We start from the raw sequence: 19796 nt of genomic DNA, 5'->3' as shown, positions 1-19796 counted from the left end.
CTGCACCTCCTGCTGCCTCCTGGTCACGATGCAGGTGTCATCTGGGTGCTTCCTATGAACTGAGTAGCTGTCATATGAGACAATCTGCAAATTGTCCTTCTCTAGGGCTTGAAGAGCTATTTGCCAAATTCAGTCCATTTGAAAGAATTTATTGTTTCCTTGAAGTATTTAGTGGTCATCAGCTGACCCCTGTGGGTGACCCAGAGGGTGTACAACACTCTCGATGAGTTAAGAACCTGATTCCAATTTAGTTATTGAATTCTATTTAGTGACAGTTTTCTCTCATTTCTGCTTTTATGTCACTGGAAAAATCTATTTTAAAAAACGGGAAGTCAGATATTTGCCTATATTATACTAAGAAAATATATAAATAAATAGGTTGCAAAGTTAAAAGTAAGATGATTAAAATGCTGGCAGAACACATTCATAAAAATCTTTATACAATCATAAATAGCAAATAAAACATTGATCACTTTACAATAATAACTCATTATATCTATTCTAATATACAAAAGTGCTCATCTAGGTTAGGAGATTTCTGCCTTAAAATTCAGTTCAGGTGTTAGGAGGTTCTCAGTGTTACCGATGTCAGATTAGGTCTGCAGATATTTTGGTGAACAGTTCAAGGACAATATATTTAAAGTCTCTCTCTCTCTCTCTCTCTCTCTCTCTCTCACACCCACCCACACACACACACACACACACACACACACACACACTCTGTGCAGTACACATGCAGACTTTTTCCCTGTAATTGTTCCCTATGCAATACATTATAACAACTATTTACATAACATTTACATTGTATAAAGTGTTATAAGTGATCTAGAGATGAGTTAAAGCTTATGGGAGGTTATGTGCAAATATTATACCATTTATATAAAGGACTTGAGCAACTGTAGATTTTGGTACTGAGGGTGTTTTGGAGCCAATTCTCCAAAACACCTGAGGGACAACTCTCTCTCTCTCTCTCTCTCTCTCTGTGTGTGTGTGTGTGTGTGTGTGTGTGTGTAAGTGGGACTATGTGCATATGAAACAATATTTGTCACAGTGAAGAACTGGACTACCAACCACTGTGTAAGAAAACCATTAGATAGATTCTAATGAAACTTGAATGTTCACTTTAACTTTTTCCTGACAACTGTCCCATCAAAACAAATAATTAAATATAGTTGTAGTTTAAGGATGTTCTTTAGTACTTTTCGTAGCTGTTCACTTAGTCTCTACTTTTCATCTGGTTGAAATCCTCCATTTATGGCATGAAAGGATGACTCAGGCTCCGTTTTGGTATCATTTTGCTCTGAAAATGCTGCGTTGTTTTTCCCATAGTATTTCTTGTATGCAACATAAACTGGAAAACAATACACAAGAGGTTAAGTAAATTTCATGGTGATTAGCTACAAACTTACTCGGGACAGTGATTATCATGTATGATTCATAAAACAGTTTATATTTTCTGCAGAATGGAGGCTGCTGAGAGAACACAGCCACTATCCCACTTCCCCAGTCACCTATGACAAGAGGGATGGCCACACTGGAGGAAGACCGATCATGAAACTTCAGGGATATCTGCTTGGGGCAACTACATGCCTTCTTCAGGATTCCAGTCCTTGGTGTGGTCCTCCACAATAATAAGAGCAAGAAGGATTCATTCATATCTATCAAATCCTAGTCCTCAATAAATATACTGCAGGCTACGGCATAGTGCCAAGACCTTGGTCTCTTGGTGCTCTAAGAAAGATTTGATCTAGAGTAATACTCCTGGTCTCTCTGTCACTTGCTCTGTCGTAGAGAAAAGCCACAGCAGAGTGGTGATCAACTTTCCTCTCTTTGGTGATGCTGCTGGTCTCTGGTAGCGACCATTTCTCAGCTTGTCTTTGAGGTCAGCTTTGTCCTGCCAGGGGACACCTGCAGGTCATGTGTGTGCATGTGTGCATTCATCTGCACATGCACGAAGCTTTGGAGAGGGGGCCATACTCACAAGCCCATTTGTCTATAGGGTCAAGCCATATTTTCCAGGTAAGCTTTATTTGTAGTAGAAGTGCTATTTTGTTATCTAAATATCTGATCTTTTCCCTCTACCTCTCAACTGGTTCCAAAGTCAACAAGGGAAAAGAAGGTATTATTTCTTGGACTCTTCAAATTCCAATACCTCACATATAAAATGTCTATAATAACATCATCTTCTGCATAGGGCAATGTGAACATTCAACAAGATAAAATCAAGCACTTGGCCTTGCCCATAGAGAATAGTGTCGATCAGCAAACAGGGATGGTCATTATGAGATGCAGCTGAGAGGCACAATGTCTGGTCTCAAAGATCCTAGTAAATCCAGACTAACATTGCCTTTGGATTTGTCCATGAACTTCTAGTAAATTATTAGATTTTTTTTTGTGGTTCTGGGAATTGAACCCAGGGCTTTGTGCATGTGAGGCCAGCATTCTACTAACTGAGCTATATCCCCAGCCCCTACTTATTACTTTGAATCCAGTGCACCCAGCTATTGCATTTAATGTAGCTTGTGCCCAGTTTGAAGATCCATCACTTATTACAAACTGCTTTGAGCTGGGACTTCCTCCGTTTATGCCAATGGTTTTATTTAACCAAACTGCATCTTATTTCTTTCTTTCCTTCCATCCTTCTTCCATTCCTTCCTTCCTCTTCTTGTTTCAATAAATATCTATACTGTAATATATCAGATATGTTTTTGTCATTATACAGACTTCAGAAAGATGTCTTCCTTATTACCATGCTTAAGGGTAAAACCAGGAAGGTACCAGACCAATGCCAGTGCTCTCTTCCTTCACTCTTTCAGTCCATATGACTTAATCTCTCTTGGACTCTTCATTCAACTAGTGCCTTTGGTTTTATTATGGACCAGCCCACGTTCCCTGCCTCGTCTAGTGGACATCACTAATTATTTGGCAAATCTCACAGTGTGTCAAACTGGATAGACCTTGAGGCAAGGAAACAAGATTATTCTACAAGAAAACAAGTCATTAGACCATGGACCTGCGTCCCCTGAATCAGAGTTAAATCAGGGCAAGGTTTTCAGTGATCTCAAAAGTCCTATTCTAGAAGGAAGCTCCTGCTGGCAGGATGACAGCAAGACAGGAGTGCAGAGGAGGCTGGAACTAGGTTGGAGCTACACAGGAAAACCAAAGGAACGTCTCCAGACATTTCCTAGCTTAATATTCACATTATTTTTGTCATGCACCTAGTATTTCCCATTAAATATCATGAAGCTTTAAAAGGTAGCTGAGATTATATATATATGAAAAGAACTTAAAAATAGAGGTCCTTGGAAAGTAAAACCTAGGGAAAAGTTTCAACTGGGTGATGGCCAGTGGTTGAGGATGGAAATGTATTTTATAGGGGAGTAAAATTAAGAGTCAGGCTGACTACTAACTACCCAGATACTTAAAGAACACTTTTGCTAAACCTTCTTCAATTACATGGGCATTTAGATTACACACAAGCCTGCCTTTTAACAACCTGATTAATGCCCTTTGTAATATTTTCTGATGCATATCCTATATTTACAAAGCATATTAAGACAAAGATTGAAGGAAAATCACCAAGTCCTGGGTCCCTTGGAAGCATTTAGAAAGGCACACAGTAAAATAGTCCTAACAGGTTAACACTCTCCGTAATCACCAAAGAAAAGAAACTCATGGAGAGAATTGGTTTCCATTACTTTTGACTTAAAATTCTTCCTTAAAGCCTTTGGGTAAAAGTGCAGCCTTTGGGAAGTCTTGATGATATTATCAGTGGGCTGTCCCTCTCTTTTACTTGTACAGTTCATTGCCAGGAACAGGGAATTTTAAAAAATGGACATTTTAGCAATCTAAGGTTTCTCAAGGAGGAATGTCATAAAGAAATTTGATTGGTGCTGTTGCTTACATCCTAATAATATTGCTGCAAAAAGGAGCTGGAAAACGCTGTAAATGAGCGGGAAGGTGAACACGAGATTGAGCTCCTCAGGGGTGAAGGAGAGCTGTACGATGGTGGAGCACAGCTGAGTGTTCTGCATCCCTGTTTCCAAAGCAACCGTGCGGCACCTGGGGGAGGGGAGATGTGGGGAGAACATGCGCTTTAGTTCTTGCTCTGTTCTGTTGTTGTATGACCTGAAAAGCAGATATAGCAATGACTACATAGACTGTGTTGTATGTGTTTTGCCTCTGCTTTGAGTGTACATAGTTCATGTATAAATTTTCATATAGAACTCTACATACGTAAATATACCGGTATCATTTGTCATATAATACAGTGATCTATTGTCTGTGATATAAATAAACCTATACGTATGTCACATAGCATGTGTGAAGAACAGGCTCATTTAGAATAGTGTTCCATAAATGGCAATTATGTCCCTGGTAAAGGCACAGAGCACAGAGGAGGGTTCAGAAAATATTCAAGATACAATATTAGCTATAGTTGTTTATTGCTAAATTCGTGTGGGAGTCGGGGACCTGGGAGCATTACAAGGCCAAATGCATAATTTTTGTTAAAGTCGCTCTTCTTGGAGGATAAGAATGCATAATCATAAAGATCCTGACCTGCACTTAGGGAATGGTCCAGAAGAATTTGAGCAAAAATAAATGAAATAAAAAAACCTTGTATTATCTGTTTTGATTGAAAGATACGAGGAAAGCCAACCTAATACAGAACTGTAGGATGATTTTGGTAGCCTCTTTAGTCAATTGTGGATAGATTTTGCTATTATACCAAAACATGGCATGTGGCAGGGTAAGCTGCAGTGTAGAACTGGAAAACATCAATAAACTTGTTGTGTTGGAACTTAAAAAAAAAAAGTAAAGGCAGTTCTTTTGGGGGACTTGAATAATTCAGGTATGAATGAGTCTATTGAGAGCAACATAGAAATGGGTGAATGTGATTAAGTGTGAAGGAATTGGAACTTAATAGTATTTACTGCTGTTATGGGTTGACTATGTTCCCCCAATCAAATTCATATGTTGAAGCACTAACCCCAGCATATCAGAATGTGACCTTATGTGCAAATAAGGTCAGTGCAGATCTAATTAGTTATGATGAGGTCATTAGGGTCGCCCTAATCAGCTGTGCACAGAGGGAAGATGATGGGACACAGAGAAGATGGGTGTGTACCAGCCAAGGACAGAAGCCCCTCCTTTCCTTGTAGCCCTCAGAAAACAAATGAACCCATATGGCCATCATTCTCACTTCCAGTCTCCAAAAACACTGGCAATGAATTTCTGTCACTTAAGCTGCTCAGTGTGTGACACTTGGTGCTGGCGGTCCTTAGCAAATGATAGCCACAGCAATCACAGATGAAAATTCCCAGCCCCAAACGCCCAAACACCAAAACACCATACCTGTACCAGGGCTGACCAGCTATTCTAGCCATAAAAAATCCCAGGCTATAGCCAGCTATAGGAAATATGGTCCCTATGATCCACAGCTTAGGTTCGATGATCCAGGCACTCTGGTACAGTATCCCTCCAACCACAGCTAGGACCACGATGAGGATGGCACCCGCGATGGACCCGATCTGGAAGAGAGGCACAGGGCACCCAGCAGTCGTGTCAGAGCGTGCGCAGATGTGGTGCCAGGACATGGGTCAAGAAGACGCCTTCCGTTGGGGCAAGTGGTAATGGAACTAGAAGGCCCGTAGGCCCAGACTAGGGTGTGTCCCATGTGCTAATCTTTAAGAAAAGAGCAGGACATACAGTATGCATACTCAAATAGCCTGAAGAAGGTTTTCTGGCCTGCAAATTAGCTGCCTGAGTGGAAGAGAATCCACTACAGTAAGAGCCTGGAGAACCTGGCTTGGAGATTCAGTTCCTCCCAGTTTGTCTCCTTGGGTGAATCATCAACCTTTCTGAATCTTTATTTCTTCGTCTGTAATTGGGGATAAAAACTTGCTCCAGCCACCTTTTATGATGGTTATGGCAATAAAAAATGGATGTAAAAGTCTATGATTTAAAAATGCATTAATAAACATAAGCCACTATTGCTATTGTTTTCTCTTTTTGACATTCAAACATATTTGGAAATTTAAACTTTTTTTTTTTCTGTAGAGATGCAAGGAATTCCAACTAGCTTACTTTGTCCCCTGTGCAGCAGAATCTATCTATAGCCTCTACAGCTGTATTCATATAATCTAAGTATAATATAGCTGGTGAAGGGGAATGAATGATCAATATATGTAGTGATTTTATATATATACATACATATATATATATATATTTATATATACACATATACATATGAACACCTACTGAGATGGTCATACGGTTACAGACATAAGAAAGGTATGTTCTATTTTCTAAGATAGCTGTTGAGGTATATTTATAACAGAACTCCTATGACAGAGACAACAGCAATGCACTGTGGTATAAAGTAGTGTAAAACCAAGAGGTGATATTTGAACTGGTGTCTCAAAGAATGGATAGAAATTCACTCTGTCGATGGGAACAAGAAGGACGTTCTGGGAGAGGAGACTGTATGACTAATAACTTCAGGCCCCAGAGGTAGTGATATGAGGAGGATAAAACAATTCAGCAGATGGACCCACCCCACCATTCCCGGTCTCCTGAGGAGCACCTACCTATGTAGGCTGTAGCATAGGTACTTACTTTAAGTATGACCTTCGCTATTGCAGGCCATTTGTGATTAACAAACATTCCAAAGGAAACAGGAACCACAAGAGCAACCAAAGAAATCCCTGCAGATGGCAGAAGAGCAGTTGGATCAACAGAACACATAGCACAGAAAGTAATCAGCCTGAAAAAGATGCCGGTCACGTTTCTTGGACTTACAAAATGGAATGCAGAATCAACATGCACGTGCGCGTGCACACACACAAATTTTCACCCACTCCGGAAGCTAATTTAATATTACTGGTTGACAATTAATAATATTATAATATTGGTTATATAAATCCTGGGTTGATTTTTCAGAGTTCCTTATATAGCCAATATCCTTTTGTTTAAATTTGTCAGAATTGAGTCTTTAGTCTATTCAAAACTTTATATTCTAGGAAAACTATCTGGCCAAAGTTTTTTTATTTTGTGTGTGTGTGTATGTGTGTGTGTGTGTGTGTGTGTGTATGTAAATATGTTCTTGTGCTGTACATAGATGTACACAGATTCTCTGTGTTACTTCATGGTTGTAGAAATAAGAGAAATACTTTAAAATAAGAGACATAGAAGAAAATATTCAAAATTTGCTCAAGATCTTCAGGCATTCTAATGGCTAATGACTTCTGGAAAACCGACTTCAGTTTTCGCATCCACACCACAGTGAGAAAACAGATTGGAAGAACATGCTTTAAATTTTCCATGAGATAATGTATTTGGTGAACTCTCTGTAATTATAGTTCTTTGCAGCAATATGCTAACCCAGCCAGGTGAAAGAATTACACTTGAATCTTTCCATGTTAAATTTACTGCTTATCTTGGAACTTTTGGTTTGTTTCTCCATATTATTTAACATTCATTTGTCGAAAAGCTGCCTTTATACAACATAGCACCAACAGCTGCTAATTCCTCATGGGCTGTTGCCTTTTCAAGCCTCCTTTTCAAGCGATATGAGAAAGTGGAATCAAATAATGAAATTTTAAGAGTAGATGTTGTCTAGTGTTGGGATAAATTGACCTAGGACTGGAAAACAGGTCCTGGATTCCAGCACTATAATATTAACTTAAAATGAATATAATAATGATGAAAACGCAATTTCTTCTCAGCCTTCTAGCACTCCTGAATATATAAGGGTCAACAATTACATTTGCCCAGAAAATACTCAGCAAAATTAAATGATTCATGAAACCAAGAGCTGGGAAGAAGAATGGGTAGGAGGAAGTAAGGAGAAAGGTGGATCTAGGGATATGGGCAGGAGTACTGAGGTGAGGCCCCCAGGAGAATCCCCTTTGGGTGTCCCCACATCCTATTTTTTGGGGGGGAGGAAGGGGAGGAATTTTCCTATCTCTCTAGACCACTTCCTAAATTTTGTGAAGTTTATAGGCCTTAAATAAAAATTATCTTGATACAGCTTGTTCGTATTGTGGTGACTTAGGATGGAAAGTATTTCAGGTTAGGTTTTGGTGTTAGGTTTTAACAGGCGGGATCTACTTGGCCTCTCTTTCTTAGAGTCCTGATCTCTGTGGGGCAGCCCAAGGCCAGAGAAACAGGCGAGCAGGATGACTGGCCAGGATTCATGGCAGAATGCTCTGCCTCTCCTGACCAGATGTGGCAGGCAAAGTTTTCCAGGGATTTGAAGTTGCCCCTTCTTCATACCCACAGGTGTGGCTCTGCTGAAGAGAAGGGATGTTGCAGGTCTTTACTGCCCAGTGGGCCCTGGGCTGGTGCTCTTCTCTCCCAGGACCAGTTCCTCCTACCCCAGTTGTCCTCTATGCCTATGTAGGTGAAGGAGCCTCTGCCTGCAGCTGTACCATTGAAATCACACGTGGGCTCTCCAGTGGCATTTACTCAGTAGGTATAGGAGGCAAGAAAAGAAAGTGAGAATAAAACAGAGGTGAACAGATTCATGGGGAGGAATTGGGAGCCAGATGGACTTGGCACTGAACCTTTCACTATTCACAAACTGGAAACTACCTAAGTCACCTGGGCCCTCTGTGCATGGGTTTCCCCTGCGTGGAGTGGTGGTGTCTGCTTGCAGTGCTGGGAGAATTAGCTGATGACATGGAGATGGTTCTGAGACTCACAGACCTGGGGAACTACAGCTTGTCTGGGGTTTTCTTAATGTCCAGCTGTGCAGAGGCTCCTCCCCTCCAGATGCCATCAGCTGAGGGGGTCCAGCACGTTTTCCTGAATCTGGAGTCTACAGGAGTACCTTTGTCCCAGACAAAATGCCCACCCACAGGGCAGGGTAGGGGGCAGGCCAGGGGGCTCTTTCCAGCTCTCAGCAATCTTGGGCAAATTAAACAATTGCCCTGAGACTCAACAGCCTCATTTATTTTTATTTTTTATTTATTTTTATTTTTTTTTATTGTTGGTCGTTCAAAACATTACATAGTTCTTAATATATCATATTTCACAGTTTGATTCAAGTGGGTTATGAACTCCCATTTTTACCCCGTATACAGATTGCTGTATCACATCAGTTACACTTCCATTGATTTACATATTGCCATTCTAGTGTCTGATGTATTCTGCTGTCTATCCTATTCTCTACTATCCCCCCTCCCTTCCCCTCCCCTCCCCTCCCCTCTTCTCTCTCTACCCCCTCTACTGTAAATCATTTCTTCCACTTGTATTATTCTTCTCTTACCCCTCCTTTCCTCTTATATGTAATTTTGTATAACCCTGAGGATCACCTTCCATTTCCATGCGATTTCCCTTCTCACTCCCTTTCCCTCCCACCTCTCATCCCTGTTTAATGTTAATCTTCTTCTCAAGCTCTTCGTCCCTACCCTGTCCTTGGTTACTCCCCTTATATCAAAGCAGTCATTTGGCATTTGTTTTTTAAGGATTGGCTAGCTTCACTTAGCATAATCTGCTCTAATGCCATCCATTTCCCTCCAAATTCTATGATTTTGTCATTTTTTAAAGCAGAGTAATACTCCATTGTGTATAAATGCCACATTTTTTTATCCATTCATCTATTGAAGGGCATCTAGGTTGGTTTCACAATCTTGCTATCGTGAATTGTGCTGCTATGAATATCGATGTAGCAGTGTCCCTGTAGCATGCTCTTATTAGGTCTTTAGGGAATAGACCGAGAAGGGGAATAGCTGGGTCAAATGGTGGTTCCATTCCCAGCTTTCCAAGAAATCTCCATACTGCTTTCCAAATTGGCTGCACCAATTTGTAGTCCCACCAACAATGAACAAGTGTACCCTTTTCCCCCGCATCCTCTCCAGCACTTGTTGTTGTTGGACTTCATAATGGCTGCCAATCTTACTGGAGTGAGATGGTATCTTAGGGTGGTTTTGATTTGCATTTCTCTGACTGCTAGTGATGGTGAGCATTTTTTCATGTACTTATTGATTGATTGTATGTCCTCCTCTGAGAAGTGTCTGTTCAGGTCCTTGGCCCATTTGTTGATTGGGTTATTTGTTATCTTATTGTCTAATTTTTTGAGTTCTTTGTATACTCTGGATATTAGGGCTCTATCTGAAGTGTGTGGAGTAAAGATTTGTTCCCAGGATGTAGGCTCCCTGTTTATCTCTCTTATTGTTTCTTTTGCTGAGAAAAAACTTTTTAGTTTGAGTAAGTCCCATTTGCTGATTCTAGTTGTTAACTCTTGCGCTATGGGTGTCCTATTGAGGAATTTGGAGCCCGACCCCACAGTATGTAGATCATAGCCCACTTTTTCTTCTATCAGACGCCGTGTCTCTGATTTAATATCAAGCTCCTTGATCCATTTTGAGTTAAGTTTTGTGCATGGCGAGAGAAAGTGATTCAGTTTCATTTTGATGCAAATGGATTTCCAGTTTTCCCAACACCATTTGTTGAAGATGCTATCCTTCCTCCATTGCATGCTTTTAGCCCCTTTATCAAATATAAGATAGTTGTAGTTTTGTGGATTGGTTACTGTGTCCTCTATTCTGTACCATTGGTCCACCCGCCTGTTTTGGTACCAGTACCATGCTCAACAGCCTCATTTATAAAGTGATGATAACATCTCTTGAGAGACTATCAGCTCGTTTTTTTTCTTCATTAAAAAACTAGAAAAACCAACAGCAAAAAGAGTAGGTTGGAGAATAGGCCTGAGCAAACCCTGTGAATAAACAGAGCTGATATCTTTGTATTTCAAACTCTTCTTTGTTCTTCTTTTCTCTTTTCTTCTTTAACTTCTTTCATGATGACCTTTTCCACCACTGAGGTGCTGGTGTATTTCTTATTTTCTCTTCCTTTCAAAGTCTATTCCCATTAAAGGGGGGTATAAACCATTTACATGGTAGTTAGAATTACTCAATATTCCCATAGGTATTTTCCAGAAAAAAATTGAATATCAAGAGGAGAATACTTACAGTTTAAATTCTTTCCTTAAGCAAGGAATAACATGTAATCAAAATTCCTGAGTCAGCAAGCAGGTTCTTTGAGATGCAGATAATGCTTGCCTTTCAAACTGCTTTCTTTAACTCTAAGAAGTCTGTTCACTGAGGAGCAGCCCTGGGTTAAGCAGCCAAGGGGGCCGGACAGGAGGGACACTCTAAAGCCTGGTTTGGGGAGATTATGTCTGATATGATGGAGTTTCCCATGGGTCAACAGGAGGACCCTGTACAGAGAAAACCCATACTGAATAGGCTGTGTCCAAGAGGACTGCTTTTCTTTTGCTTTTTTAAATCTAATACTTATGGTCAAAGTTGGGGAGAGAAAAGAGACTGCAGGAAAATATTACAGTATAGATCCTCCCAATTGGTGCTCATAAGTTTGTTCCAACTCTGTTGTATATACCTTGAATCACACTTGATCACAGAAACAGCATGTCTTAGCTGGAAGGGAGTTTTAGTTCAATTCCCATCCCAACAGGAGTCTCTCTTACAGTCACCCCAGTGAGTCACTGTTTCCTGCTTCCCTTCACGGGAGACCCACAGCTTTGGAGGCAGCTCATCAGAAAGACCAGTGTTTCCCAGGGTGGCTGAAGAGAAGGCTTTTGAGCGTGCAGTGTGCCTGGAGGCTGGTACTTGCTCTTTTCCATCACATCTTTACTACATAGTTTTAGGGAAGGCCTGCTTTCAACAAGCCAGAAGCGCTCTTGTCCTGCCCTTGACCTTGTCCCTGTGTTATGCCAACCCCTTCATCTCCCACCATCCTCTGTTCTCCCCCAAATAGAGGAGAATCTCCTTCGAGATAGAGGAACATCTAAAAGTTGAAAGGAGATGGTTATAACTAGAATGTTTGAGTTCCAGGCAAGAAATGCAGGTTGTGCCCTTACATTCACTGTGTATCGAGATGTGGTGCACAGCTGAGAGCTGCTCACAGTAGGCTTCATCTCAAGAGTGTCCCACTCCTGAGTACTCACTAGGTGCTCCATTTTTAAATCATCATGCTGGTGGGACTGCAAACTGGTGCAACCACTATGGAAAGCCGTATGGAGATTCCTCAAAAAATTTGGAATGGAACCACCATTTGACCCAGCTATCCCACTCCCTGTTTTATATCCAAAGGACTTAAAATCAGCATATTAAAGTGATGTAGCCACATCAATGTTGGTAGCAGCTCAACTCACAATAGCTAAACTATGTAAGCAACCTAGGTGCCCTTCAACAGATGAATAAAGAAAATGTGATGTATATTTACATATATAATGGAATATTAGTCAGCTTTAAAGAAAAATGAAATTATGGCATTTGCCGGTAAATGGATGGAGCTGGAGAATATCATGCTAAGTGAAATAAGTCAATCTTATAAATCCAAAGGCATCCCTGGTATGTGGATGCTAATTCACAATAAGGGGTGGGGAGGATAGGGAAGAATAGAGTTACTTTAGATTTGGTAGAGGGCAGTGAAGGGAGGGGAAGTGGTATGGGGGTAGGAGGGATAGTAGAATGAAACAGATGTTATTACCTTATGTACATACATGACTGATGTGATTCTACAACATGTACAATCAGAAAAATAAGAAATTATTCTCCATTTATGTGTGATATTTCAAAGTGCATAAATGTATTCTACAATCACGTATAACTAATTAGAACAAACAAACATTTTTTTTTAAATTAAAAAAAAAAGAAATCATCATGTGAATGTTTTTTTTGATCTGGTGTGATCTCCCACGACTATGAACTACTCGCTCTCCAGCTTAAGGAAAAGACGGAGGCTTCCATGGGCCAGCAACTTTGAAGCCTCCAGTAGACTGCTGGATGGGGCAAGGGGGCCCCCTATGTTGGCTTCTTCTTTGGTTATTTGAATTGACAAAAACTCAGATTCTCACATTGGGTCAAGCCTTAGAATTTGCACCCTGCCAATTCTCACCCAAATGTTGAGGTGACTTTCTAAGGAAAGTTTAACTGGGCCCAAACCACTATTACTCCAAGAGGAAAATACTGGATGAGCTTGAGCCTGTCTGAGATCCTAGTCAGGAATAAACTGGCGTTTTGAGGTTGATGTCGGACATGATCTTGCAGAAGAGTGGCTTACCTATGTTGTCATAGGGAATGATGATGGTCCCAGCGTCCACCCACATCTTGGTGTAGATAAAGAGGCACAGAGGCATCATTCCTAGGGCGAGCAGTGTGGAACACGTGGTCATGCTGACGCTGTAAGGAAACGAACATGTTCACAGGCCCACTGGGTTTCCTAGGGGCAAGCGGTTTCATTTTTGATTCATGACACGAAAGTTCTGCAAGAAACTGTCTCAGCCGGTGACATCATCCGGTACAATTGGCACAGCACACATGTTTCTGCAGAGCCTGGCCTTGGGCACCACCACTCATATCTGGTGTCTCTCTACTTCACCTTCCACTCTCCTTCCCTCTCTATTTATGCTCAAGAAGCACAGGAGTTATTCAAAGATGGCCTAAACTAATTATTAAATAAGGTACAAGGAGCCTGGGTGTGTCACTTTTGAAACTCCAATGAGACAACAGCCAATGCATTCATACTAGTCTGGACTACAGGACCATAGGGGGCTTTTTGTATCTCTGTGCTGGTATGAGCTGGGCCCTCCTGGACTTTGGAGGAGAACACCTGAGTGAAGGGGAGAAGACCTCATTGCCTCTTGATCAAACACTCAAATTATTGCCCAAATGGCCATGCTGGGGAAGAGAAAACTGACAGTTAAAACAACAACAACAAAAAAATGTGCCTGCAGGCGAAATAGGCCTGGATTCTGAGGACCACGTCATTGCCAATTTACCAAATGTGTGTTCAGAAGAATTGGGGCCTGGTGTTATTCCTTTTTAAGCAAGTCTATTTTTGTAAGGGGGACTGGCTGACTAATTGGATTTTGGCTTTTGACATTCATGGAGGAATCGATATCAAATGGTACTATTTTCAGCAACTGTGACAGTGGATGGAAAAGAAATTTTTGGGTAGTGGTTCTTCCTGGTTCCCTTTCAAAAGTGCCCAGTGCACACTGACTGCCCCAGGGCAGAGCCACTTACTGTCAGGGCTTTTAGGGGGGTGCTCGATGTCTGGGTGGGAAGAAAGTGGAGCTGTGATAGGCCCCTTTGAGATCGAAAGCCACACGGTGGTTTTTTCCTTCCCCATTTCCTGGTCACCTGTATTTTCTCTGTCCCAGCTTCCTTATTCTGAGGATGCATGTTTCCTGGCCCAGACGGGCACCAAGGAGAACAGAATTCTCCCTCTGGCCAGCATAGCATAACCACATATGTATATTTCCTGGCTTTTGTTTCTATAAACTGTAATGTTTTTGTAGAAAGGGGGAAGACCGATTAGCTGTCTTCCCAGTTTTGACCAAACTGTGATTCAATCCATTTTCTCTTTCTGTATTGTATTCTCTTATTTTTGGTGTGGGTGGGAGACTGAATCCAGTTAGTTAGGACCCAACAGCCTCTAGACCCTGGTAGCAGTGCCATTCACGGAGTGACTTTGGACAGTTGACTTGACTTCTCTTTGCCAGATTCCTTATCTCAAATGCAGATTGTGAACACTATTACCAACGGTGTCCAGTTCTTAGGACAATGCAAGGCACTCATTGAGAGCCAGTTAATGTTATCATTTTTAAGTTCCTATATTTTGTGTTCCACTACACATAGAATCAGGAAGCTGAGAGCAATTTCTCTGAAAGATATTCCTGGACAGCTGGGGCATTTAGTCCAGGCTTGGCAAGTACTTGACCGCTGAGCCACATCCCAGCCCATGAGAGCAATCTTTTTTTTTAAAAAAATTATTTCTTTTCTTTATTTTTATTGGTACACTGTAATAATACATAATAGTGGGATTTGTTGTTATATATTCATACATGCACACAATATAACAATATAATTTGATCAGCATCATTCAAGAGCTATTTCTTAAAGACTGTGAGAGGGGAACAAGATAGGAATTGGAGAGGAAATGGTTTGAATTTAGTGAGCAGTTTTCACAATATGATGTTACAGAGGCATAAGAGAATAGGTGGCTGGAAGTTGATCTCTCTAACTAATAAGAACAAAGTCAAGCCCCTCAAAATGACAATGAAACAATTCACAGAGAATTTTAATGCACAAGGTTGGGGAATAAATTATCGAAAGAAAATTCTTTTTTCATGAGCAATTTGAAGTTCTATAAAGACCACGAGTGTCAAAAATAGAAATACTAACATGAATTTATATTGGAAGGAGAGAAGATATTAATGTATAGGAAAATAAAACATCTTTTGACTTTAATTCCTGACCTTAGTACTATTAACTGACAGGGAGAACTTTTATGTGTGTGGGCAAAAAAGAAGTCAAAATGTGAGAATTCGGTGAATAATGAGGAACTCAGCAAAATCACTGGCAAGGAATGCAAAAGATTCTCATCATATTAGAATCAGAACACCCAGTGGGAGGACCAGGAGAAGAGAACATTGGTGTTGGTAGGAGCTGGAGACATGCCAGAAGATCTCTGCCAAATGCAGGAAAGAAGAGTGCCCACCTCAATGCATTTTGAGTACTTAGCGCTGTTCATGGAACACAATAGTGTCTAATAAATATTATCTTGTGAAATATAAACAATGCCACGTGAGAAGAGCAAAGCTTGGTTGCTTTGAGGGAAGATAAAGGGAAGAGTCAAATGGTGTTGGGTTAGTTCCCCCAGGCGTGGAGAGGACGCGGGCCTCTCTGCAAGTGGAGCAGAGGGTCTCCTTTGCATTGTGGTAGGCCAGAGGGTGGGGGGCCTTGAGCTGGAAGAGGAAAAGCAGAACAGCACATGGCCAAAGACAAAAGTCGTGATAGGCAAAGCTATGAAATAAGAGATCTAGAGAATAAGGAGTGTAGCGAGTAGGTGTCTCTGAAGGGCCTGGGGGAGACTGAGGAGAGGATGCAGAAGTCAAAGAAAGGAAAGTCGGGAGAAGTCCTGGCCTGGTGTGGCTAAGGCCATTGTGAAAGTTGGAGAGATGGGTGTTTACCTGTATCTTATGGTAGAACAAACACCAAGGAGGTAGCACAGCTTTGTGTCCCTCATCTGTGGGTTTTGGCCACCAGCAGATCACTTGCAAGGTCACCTTCATTGCTCCCTGACACATTTCGAGCACATGATGCTGCAGTGAAGCTATAACTTAGGCAGAAATTATCTGTGCACCAAACATTCACAAATGACAGCTTTCCAGGCCAGGCATAATCAGACAAGAGGCTGTGCTTCATTGAGCACAGATAACTGTCTATGTATGTGTGTGTGTGTCTGTCTGTGTGGCTACCTATCTATCAGTCATCTTTTTAGTCACTAGAGATGGTAAAATGCAATGGTTCCCATCTCAGAAGAGATGATAGGAGGGGGAAACGTCCTGGTTTTGTATCCTAGGACCACATCTGGGTGGAATTGTTTTGTTAGCACTGTGTGGTGTTCGCTTATTGGCAAAGGTACCTGTAGTGTGACAGTCACGTCTTGGCTGTCATCACTAGAGTGCAGGTGGAAATGGGAGGGAAAGTTCTAAGAGCACCAAACTGGAGATATAAATGTGGGAAGGACTGTTTAAGTACATTACCATGAGGCTTAACGGTTATCTAATGCTCACTCCAGAGGAATAAAACGTTTGGAAGGCTCTTCCCCAACAGTTGAAGTTTTACTTTCTGAATTTGCTTTAAAGAAATATTGGATTTTTCCCTAATGTATGCAATTCATGGTGCCGTCTTCTACCTAGTAGCAGAGTTACCATCTTCTCAGTGATGAGGGTCCTCTGTGCTACACACTATGACTAGCTGTTATAAAATGTTGAGGTGGCTGCTGGACAGGTGGACTCATCCTAGACAGATGAAGGTGTTATGGGCACTTTGTAACACAAGGGGAATCCATGAAGTGCACAGTTTATGTAATTAAAATTGAAAATTTCAATGCCATTTACTCCATTCTAGGGCCCATATCAAGCTGAAGAAGGAATCCTATCCATGGATCCATTTGGAGGTTTTCTACAAGATTTCATATTAATTGATTAATCTTTTTTTGAAAAAAAGTAATATACTGGGATTGTGAAAGGAAGTAGATAGGATTACTTAATCACCTCCTGTTCATGAGAATTAACATTTCTTTTAAAAGCAGACCAGTGGCATTGGGAGGTTTTAGATTTGGTTTACATTTAGCTTGCGGAGAAGAACAGGTTTCAACAGCCCAAACCTCCTGCATGACTTATTTTCCTGTTTTAGGATATGTTTGCATGTGTGGCGTTGCACCGAGGTGCAAGCTGTCTTGTTGAGAGGCAAGCCCCTATTGCTCAAAAGTTACAACTATTTCAGAGCTATTGAGTGGAGGTCAAAGCCCCTGCTCACTCCCTTCAGTGGAGTAGGGGCTAGTTTTTAGAATTCTCATCTCTGTGTGTCTAGGTCAAACCTGATCCAAGTCTAAAAAGACCCATTGCTTCATTTTGTTTCCAGATGAACAAAGCCTGAGCAGCACCTGCCAGCCTGTGCTCTTCCACAGGGCCTTCCTTAAAATAAAATAATTAAATTAAAAAAATCTACGGCAAGGTAGATACTCCATTTCCTTATATGAAAGAATCACGTAGGGTATGTAGTTTGTAAGACTTTTCTGAAGCTTCCGGAGCTGAGATGTGATAGCAAGTTCCTAATTGCTCAGTGGGCACTCCATCCATTCAGTGTTCCATTTCCTCACTGGGAGCTTCTCTCCTCTGCGTGTAGTAGTTGGGGATTATCAGAGCTGACTGCCTGTGGTATAGTATTTAATAAGCACACGCTGCATTAACACCTGGATGGTTTTCAGAAATGCATATCTTTCACAGGAAATGAGGAATGTGAGGTAAGGAAAAAGACATTTGTCTATTCAACTTCCCAGATTAAAATTCTTGGTCTAGTCCCATTAATGCTTCTTCTTATTTCTATTACACTTTTTCCCCCTTGGTGCTAGTTCAGTCTGGCACATGATGAATTGGACAAACATTATGATTTAGATTACTCTGTGGGAAGCAGAGAAACCATTTTCTGTTTATTGTATAGTGAGCTAAGCATAATTTTTAAAAAGACTTCGGTAGGGTTATGTTTGATTATGTGTGTGTGTGGGGGGGGGCGGTATTCAGTGTCAGTAGAAGTAAAACAAATTTATAGATCCTTCTTTAGGTTAATACCAAGACTCTGTCCAAAGAACTGGTGGCTTGGTGGAGCTGACCCTCATCTTACCCTAGATCCTAAAGTTAAAGAACAGTTTGATTTCATACCTGTCCTCAGAGTTCCTTGCCACCACAAAGAAAGTGGTTTTGTTTTTTTCTGATACCAACAGGGCAAACTTTCTCAGCTATGGCTTCTGGCTTGGGAAAGATTTTTCTTTTGAGAAACTTTGAATCTTTTTTTCCAGAGATCATCAGCCATTATGCAACTCCCTGTTAACTGAATTTGATTTAAAAGCACAATCAGATGGAAGTCCCAAATTCTAACAGCCAAGCAGCTGCAGCAGAAGAAATTTACCTGCTCAGGTTGAATTCCTTAGTGTGACCTTATAATGGCATTCAGAAGGCCACAGACTTTGAAAAAAGTTAGCCCAGTCAGTTTGGAGAAGTTGGAAGCGGAGATGTCTTACCTTAGGTCCATGTCACCGTCAACCCAGTAGGCGAGGATATTGGAGGCAGTTCCTCCAGGGCAGCAGCCCATGATGAGCACCACCACGGCCTGCACAGGCAGGATGCCAAAGGCCAACGACAGGAGGAATCCCGTGAGGGGCATAATTCCAAACTGACAGAGGAAGCCAATAAAGATGCCCCATGGCCGCTTCAAGTGGCCCAAGAATTTCCTGACTTCCACATTGCATCCCATGGAGAACATCACCAAGGCCAAGAGCACGGTCAGCACGGTGCTCACGATCACACTGAGCACGGCATTGAAGTTGCTCTCAGGCACCACACAGGACGAACCTTCACAGACGGATGCGTTGGCTAAGCAGACTGTCCAGTTATTCATCTTTGGGTTTGATGCTCCAATTGACAGACCACAGAAGCACGGTCCCCTGGTCCTGTCTCTACTGTCAGCCAAGATGAAGCAATGCTCCCTTCACATCAAACTTTTAAACCCTTTCTAAACATGTGGCCCTAAGTGTTTCTTTCAAAAGCCACCTTAGAGAAGCAATAAAAAACAATAAATGCTAGTATGTCAGTTTCGAGAGGTAGCGTTACAACATAGCACAAATAATGAATCATAAAAGTCGAGCAAAATTACTGGCCCAGACAGAATGTTATAATTAATCATTTATTGGCATGATAATGAACTGTGCCACATAGAAATGACTGTGTTAATGTTTAATGTGTGGAAGGTTTGTTGAATAATTTCAGTTAAGTGACAATTAAAATCTCTGAATATTATAGAACATGGTAGGGGTTGAGGAGTAGGAAAGCATATTGTTCCCTCAGCTCCCTTCAACGTAGGGTGGACTGGGCTCAGAAAAGTCAAGCTCCCTGTGCCAAGTTATCTTATAAATTAATTTCTAGACTGAACCCAAACCAGATTTTCAATTTCCTGCTTACTCCTATTGGACTGTAATTTGTATAAAGTATATGCAAGTTGGAGAAACTTCTAGGGCCTTGGTGCGAACCTATGGGAGAATCACTTTTGGGAAGACAGGGTGTTTTCTGGTGGGAAGGAGTCTGACTGGCAGAGCCACCCTCAATTACCTACACATGTAATTCGGCATGTGTTGCCATAGTAACAAAGTGCTTTATAGACAGAGACAATACAATTATTTAGAGGGATGAACCTCAGAGGATT

The 19796-nt window shown here is 41.3% G+C and overlaps 2 protein-coding genes across 2 annotated transcripts in view; one reads left to right on the top strand and one right to left on the bottom strand.

Annotated features, from left to right (window-relative positions):
• Nucleotides 1–1532, top strand: part of LOC308632122 (protein-lysine methyltransferase METTL21E-like) — a 148573-nt gene extending 147041 nt beyond the window's left edge. The window contains exon 6 of the mRNA XM_081263834.1: nucleotides 1463–1532. Within this exon, the coding sequence (XP_081119960.1) occupies nucleotides 1463–1517 (55 nt within the window). The 3' untranslated portion in view covers nucleotides 1518–1532. The remainder of the gene's footprint in view (nucleotides 1–1462) is intronic.
• SLC10A2 (solute carrier family 10 member 2) lies at nucleotides 1224–18995 on the bottom strand (the record flags this gene model as incomplete). The annotated part of the gene is made up of 6 exons (XM_081265621.1): nucleotides 1224–1351; nucleotides 3905–4062; nucleotides 5356–5531; nucleotides 6619–6707; nucleotides 13090–13208; nucleotides 18619–18995. 6 exons carry the CDS (start codon nucleotides 18993–18995, stop codon nucleotides 1224–1226), a joined length of 1047 nt encoding a protein of 348 aa, XP_081121747.1.
• Between the last annotated feature and the right edge of the window lie 801 nt (nucleotides 18996–19796).

This window comes from Spermophilus citellus, assembly GCF_964194105.1.
Source record: "Spermophilus citellus genome assembly, chromosome: 1".
In the NCBI taxonomy this organism is placed as follows: Eukaryota; Metazoa; Chordata; class Mammalia; order Rodentia; family Sciuridae; genus Spermophilus; species Spermophilus citellus.
The sequence above is the reverse complement of the archived record's forward strand: the minus strand, read 5'-3'. Positions and strand labels throughout refer to the sequence as shown.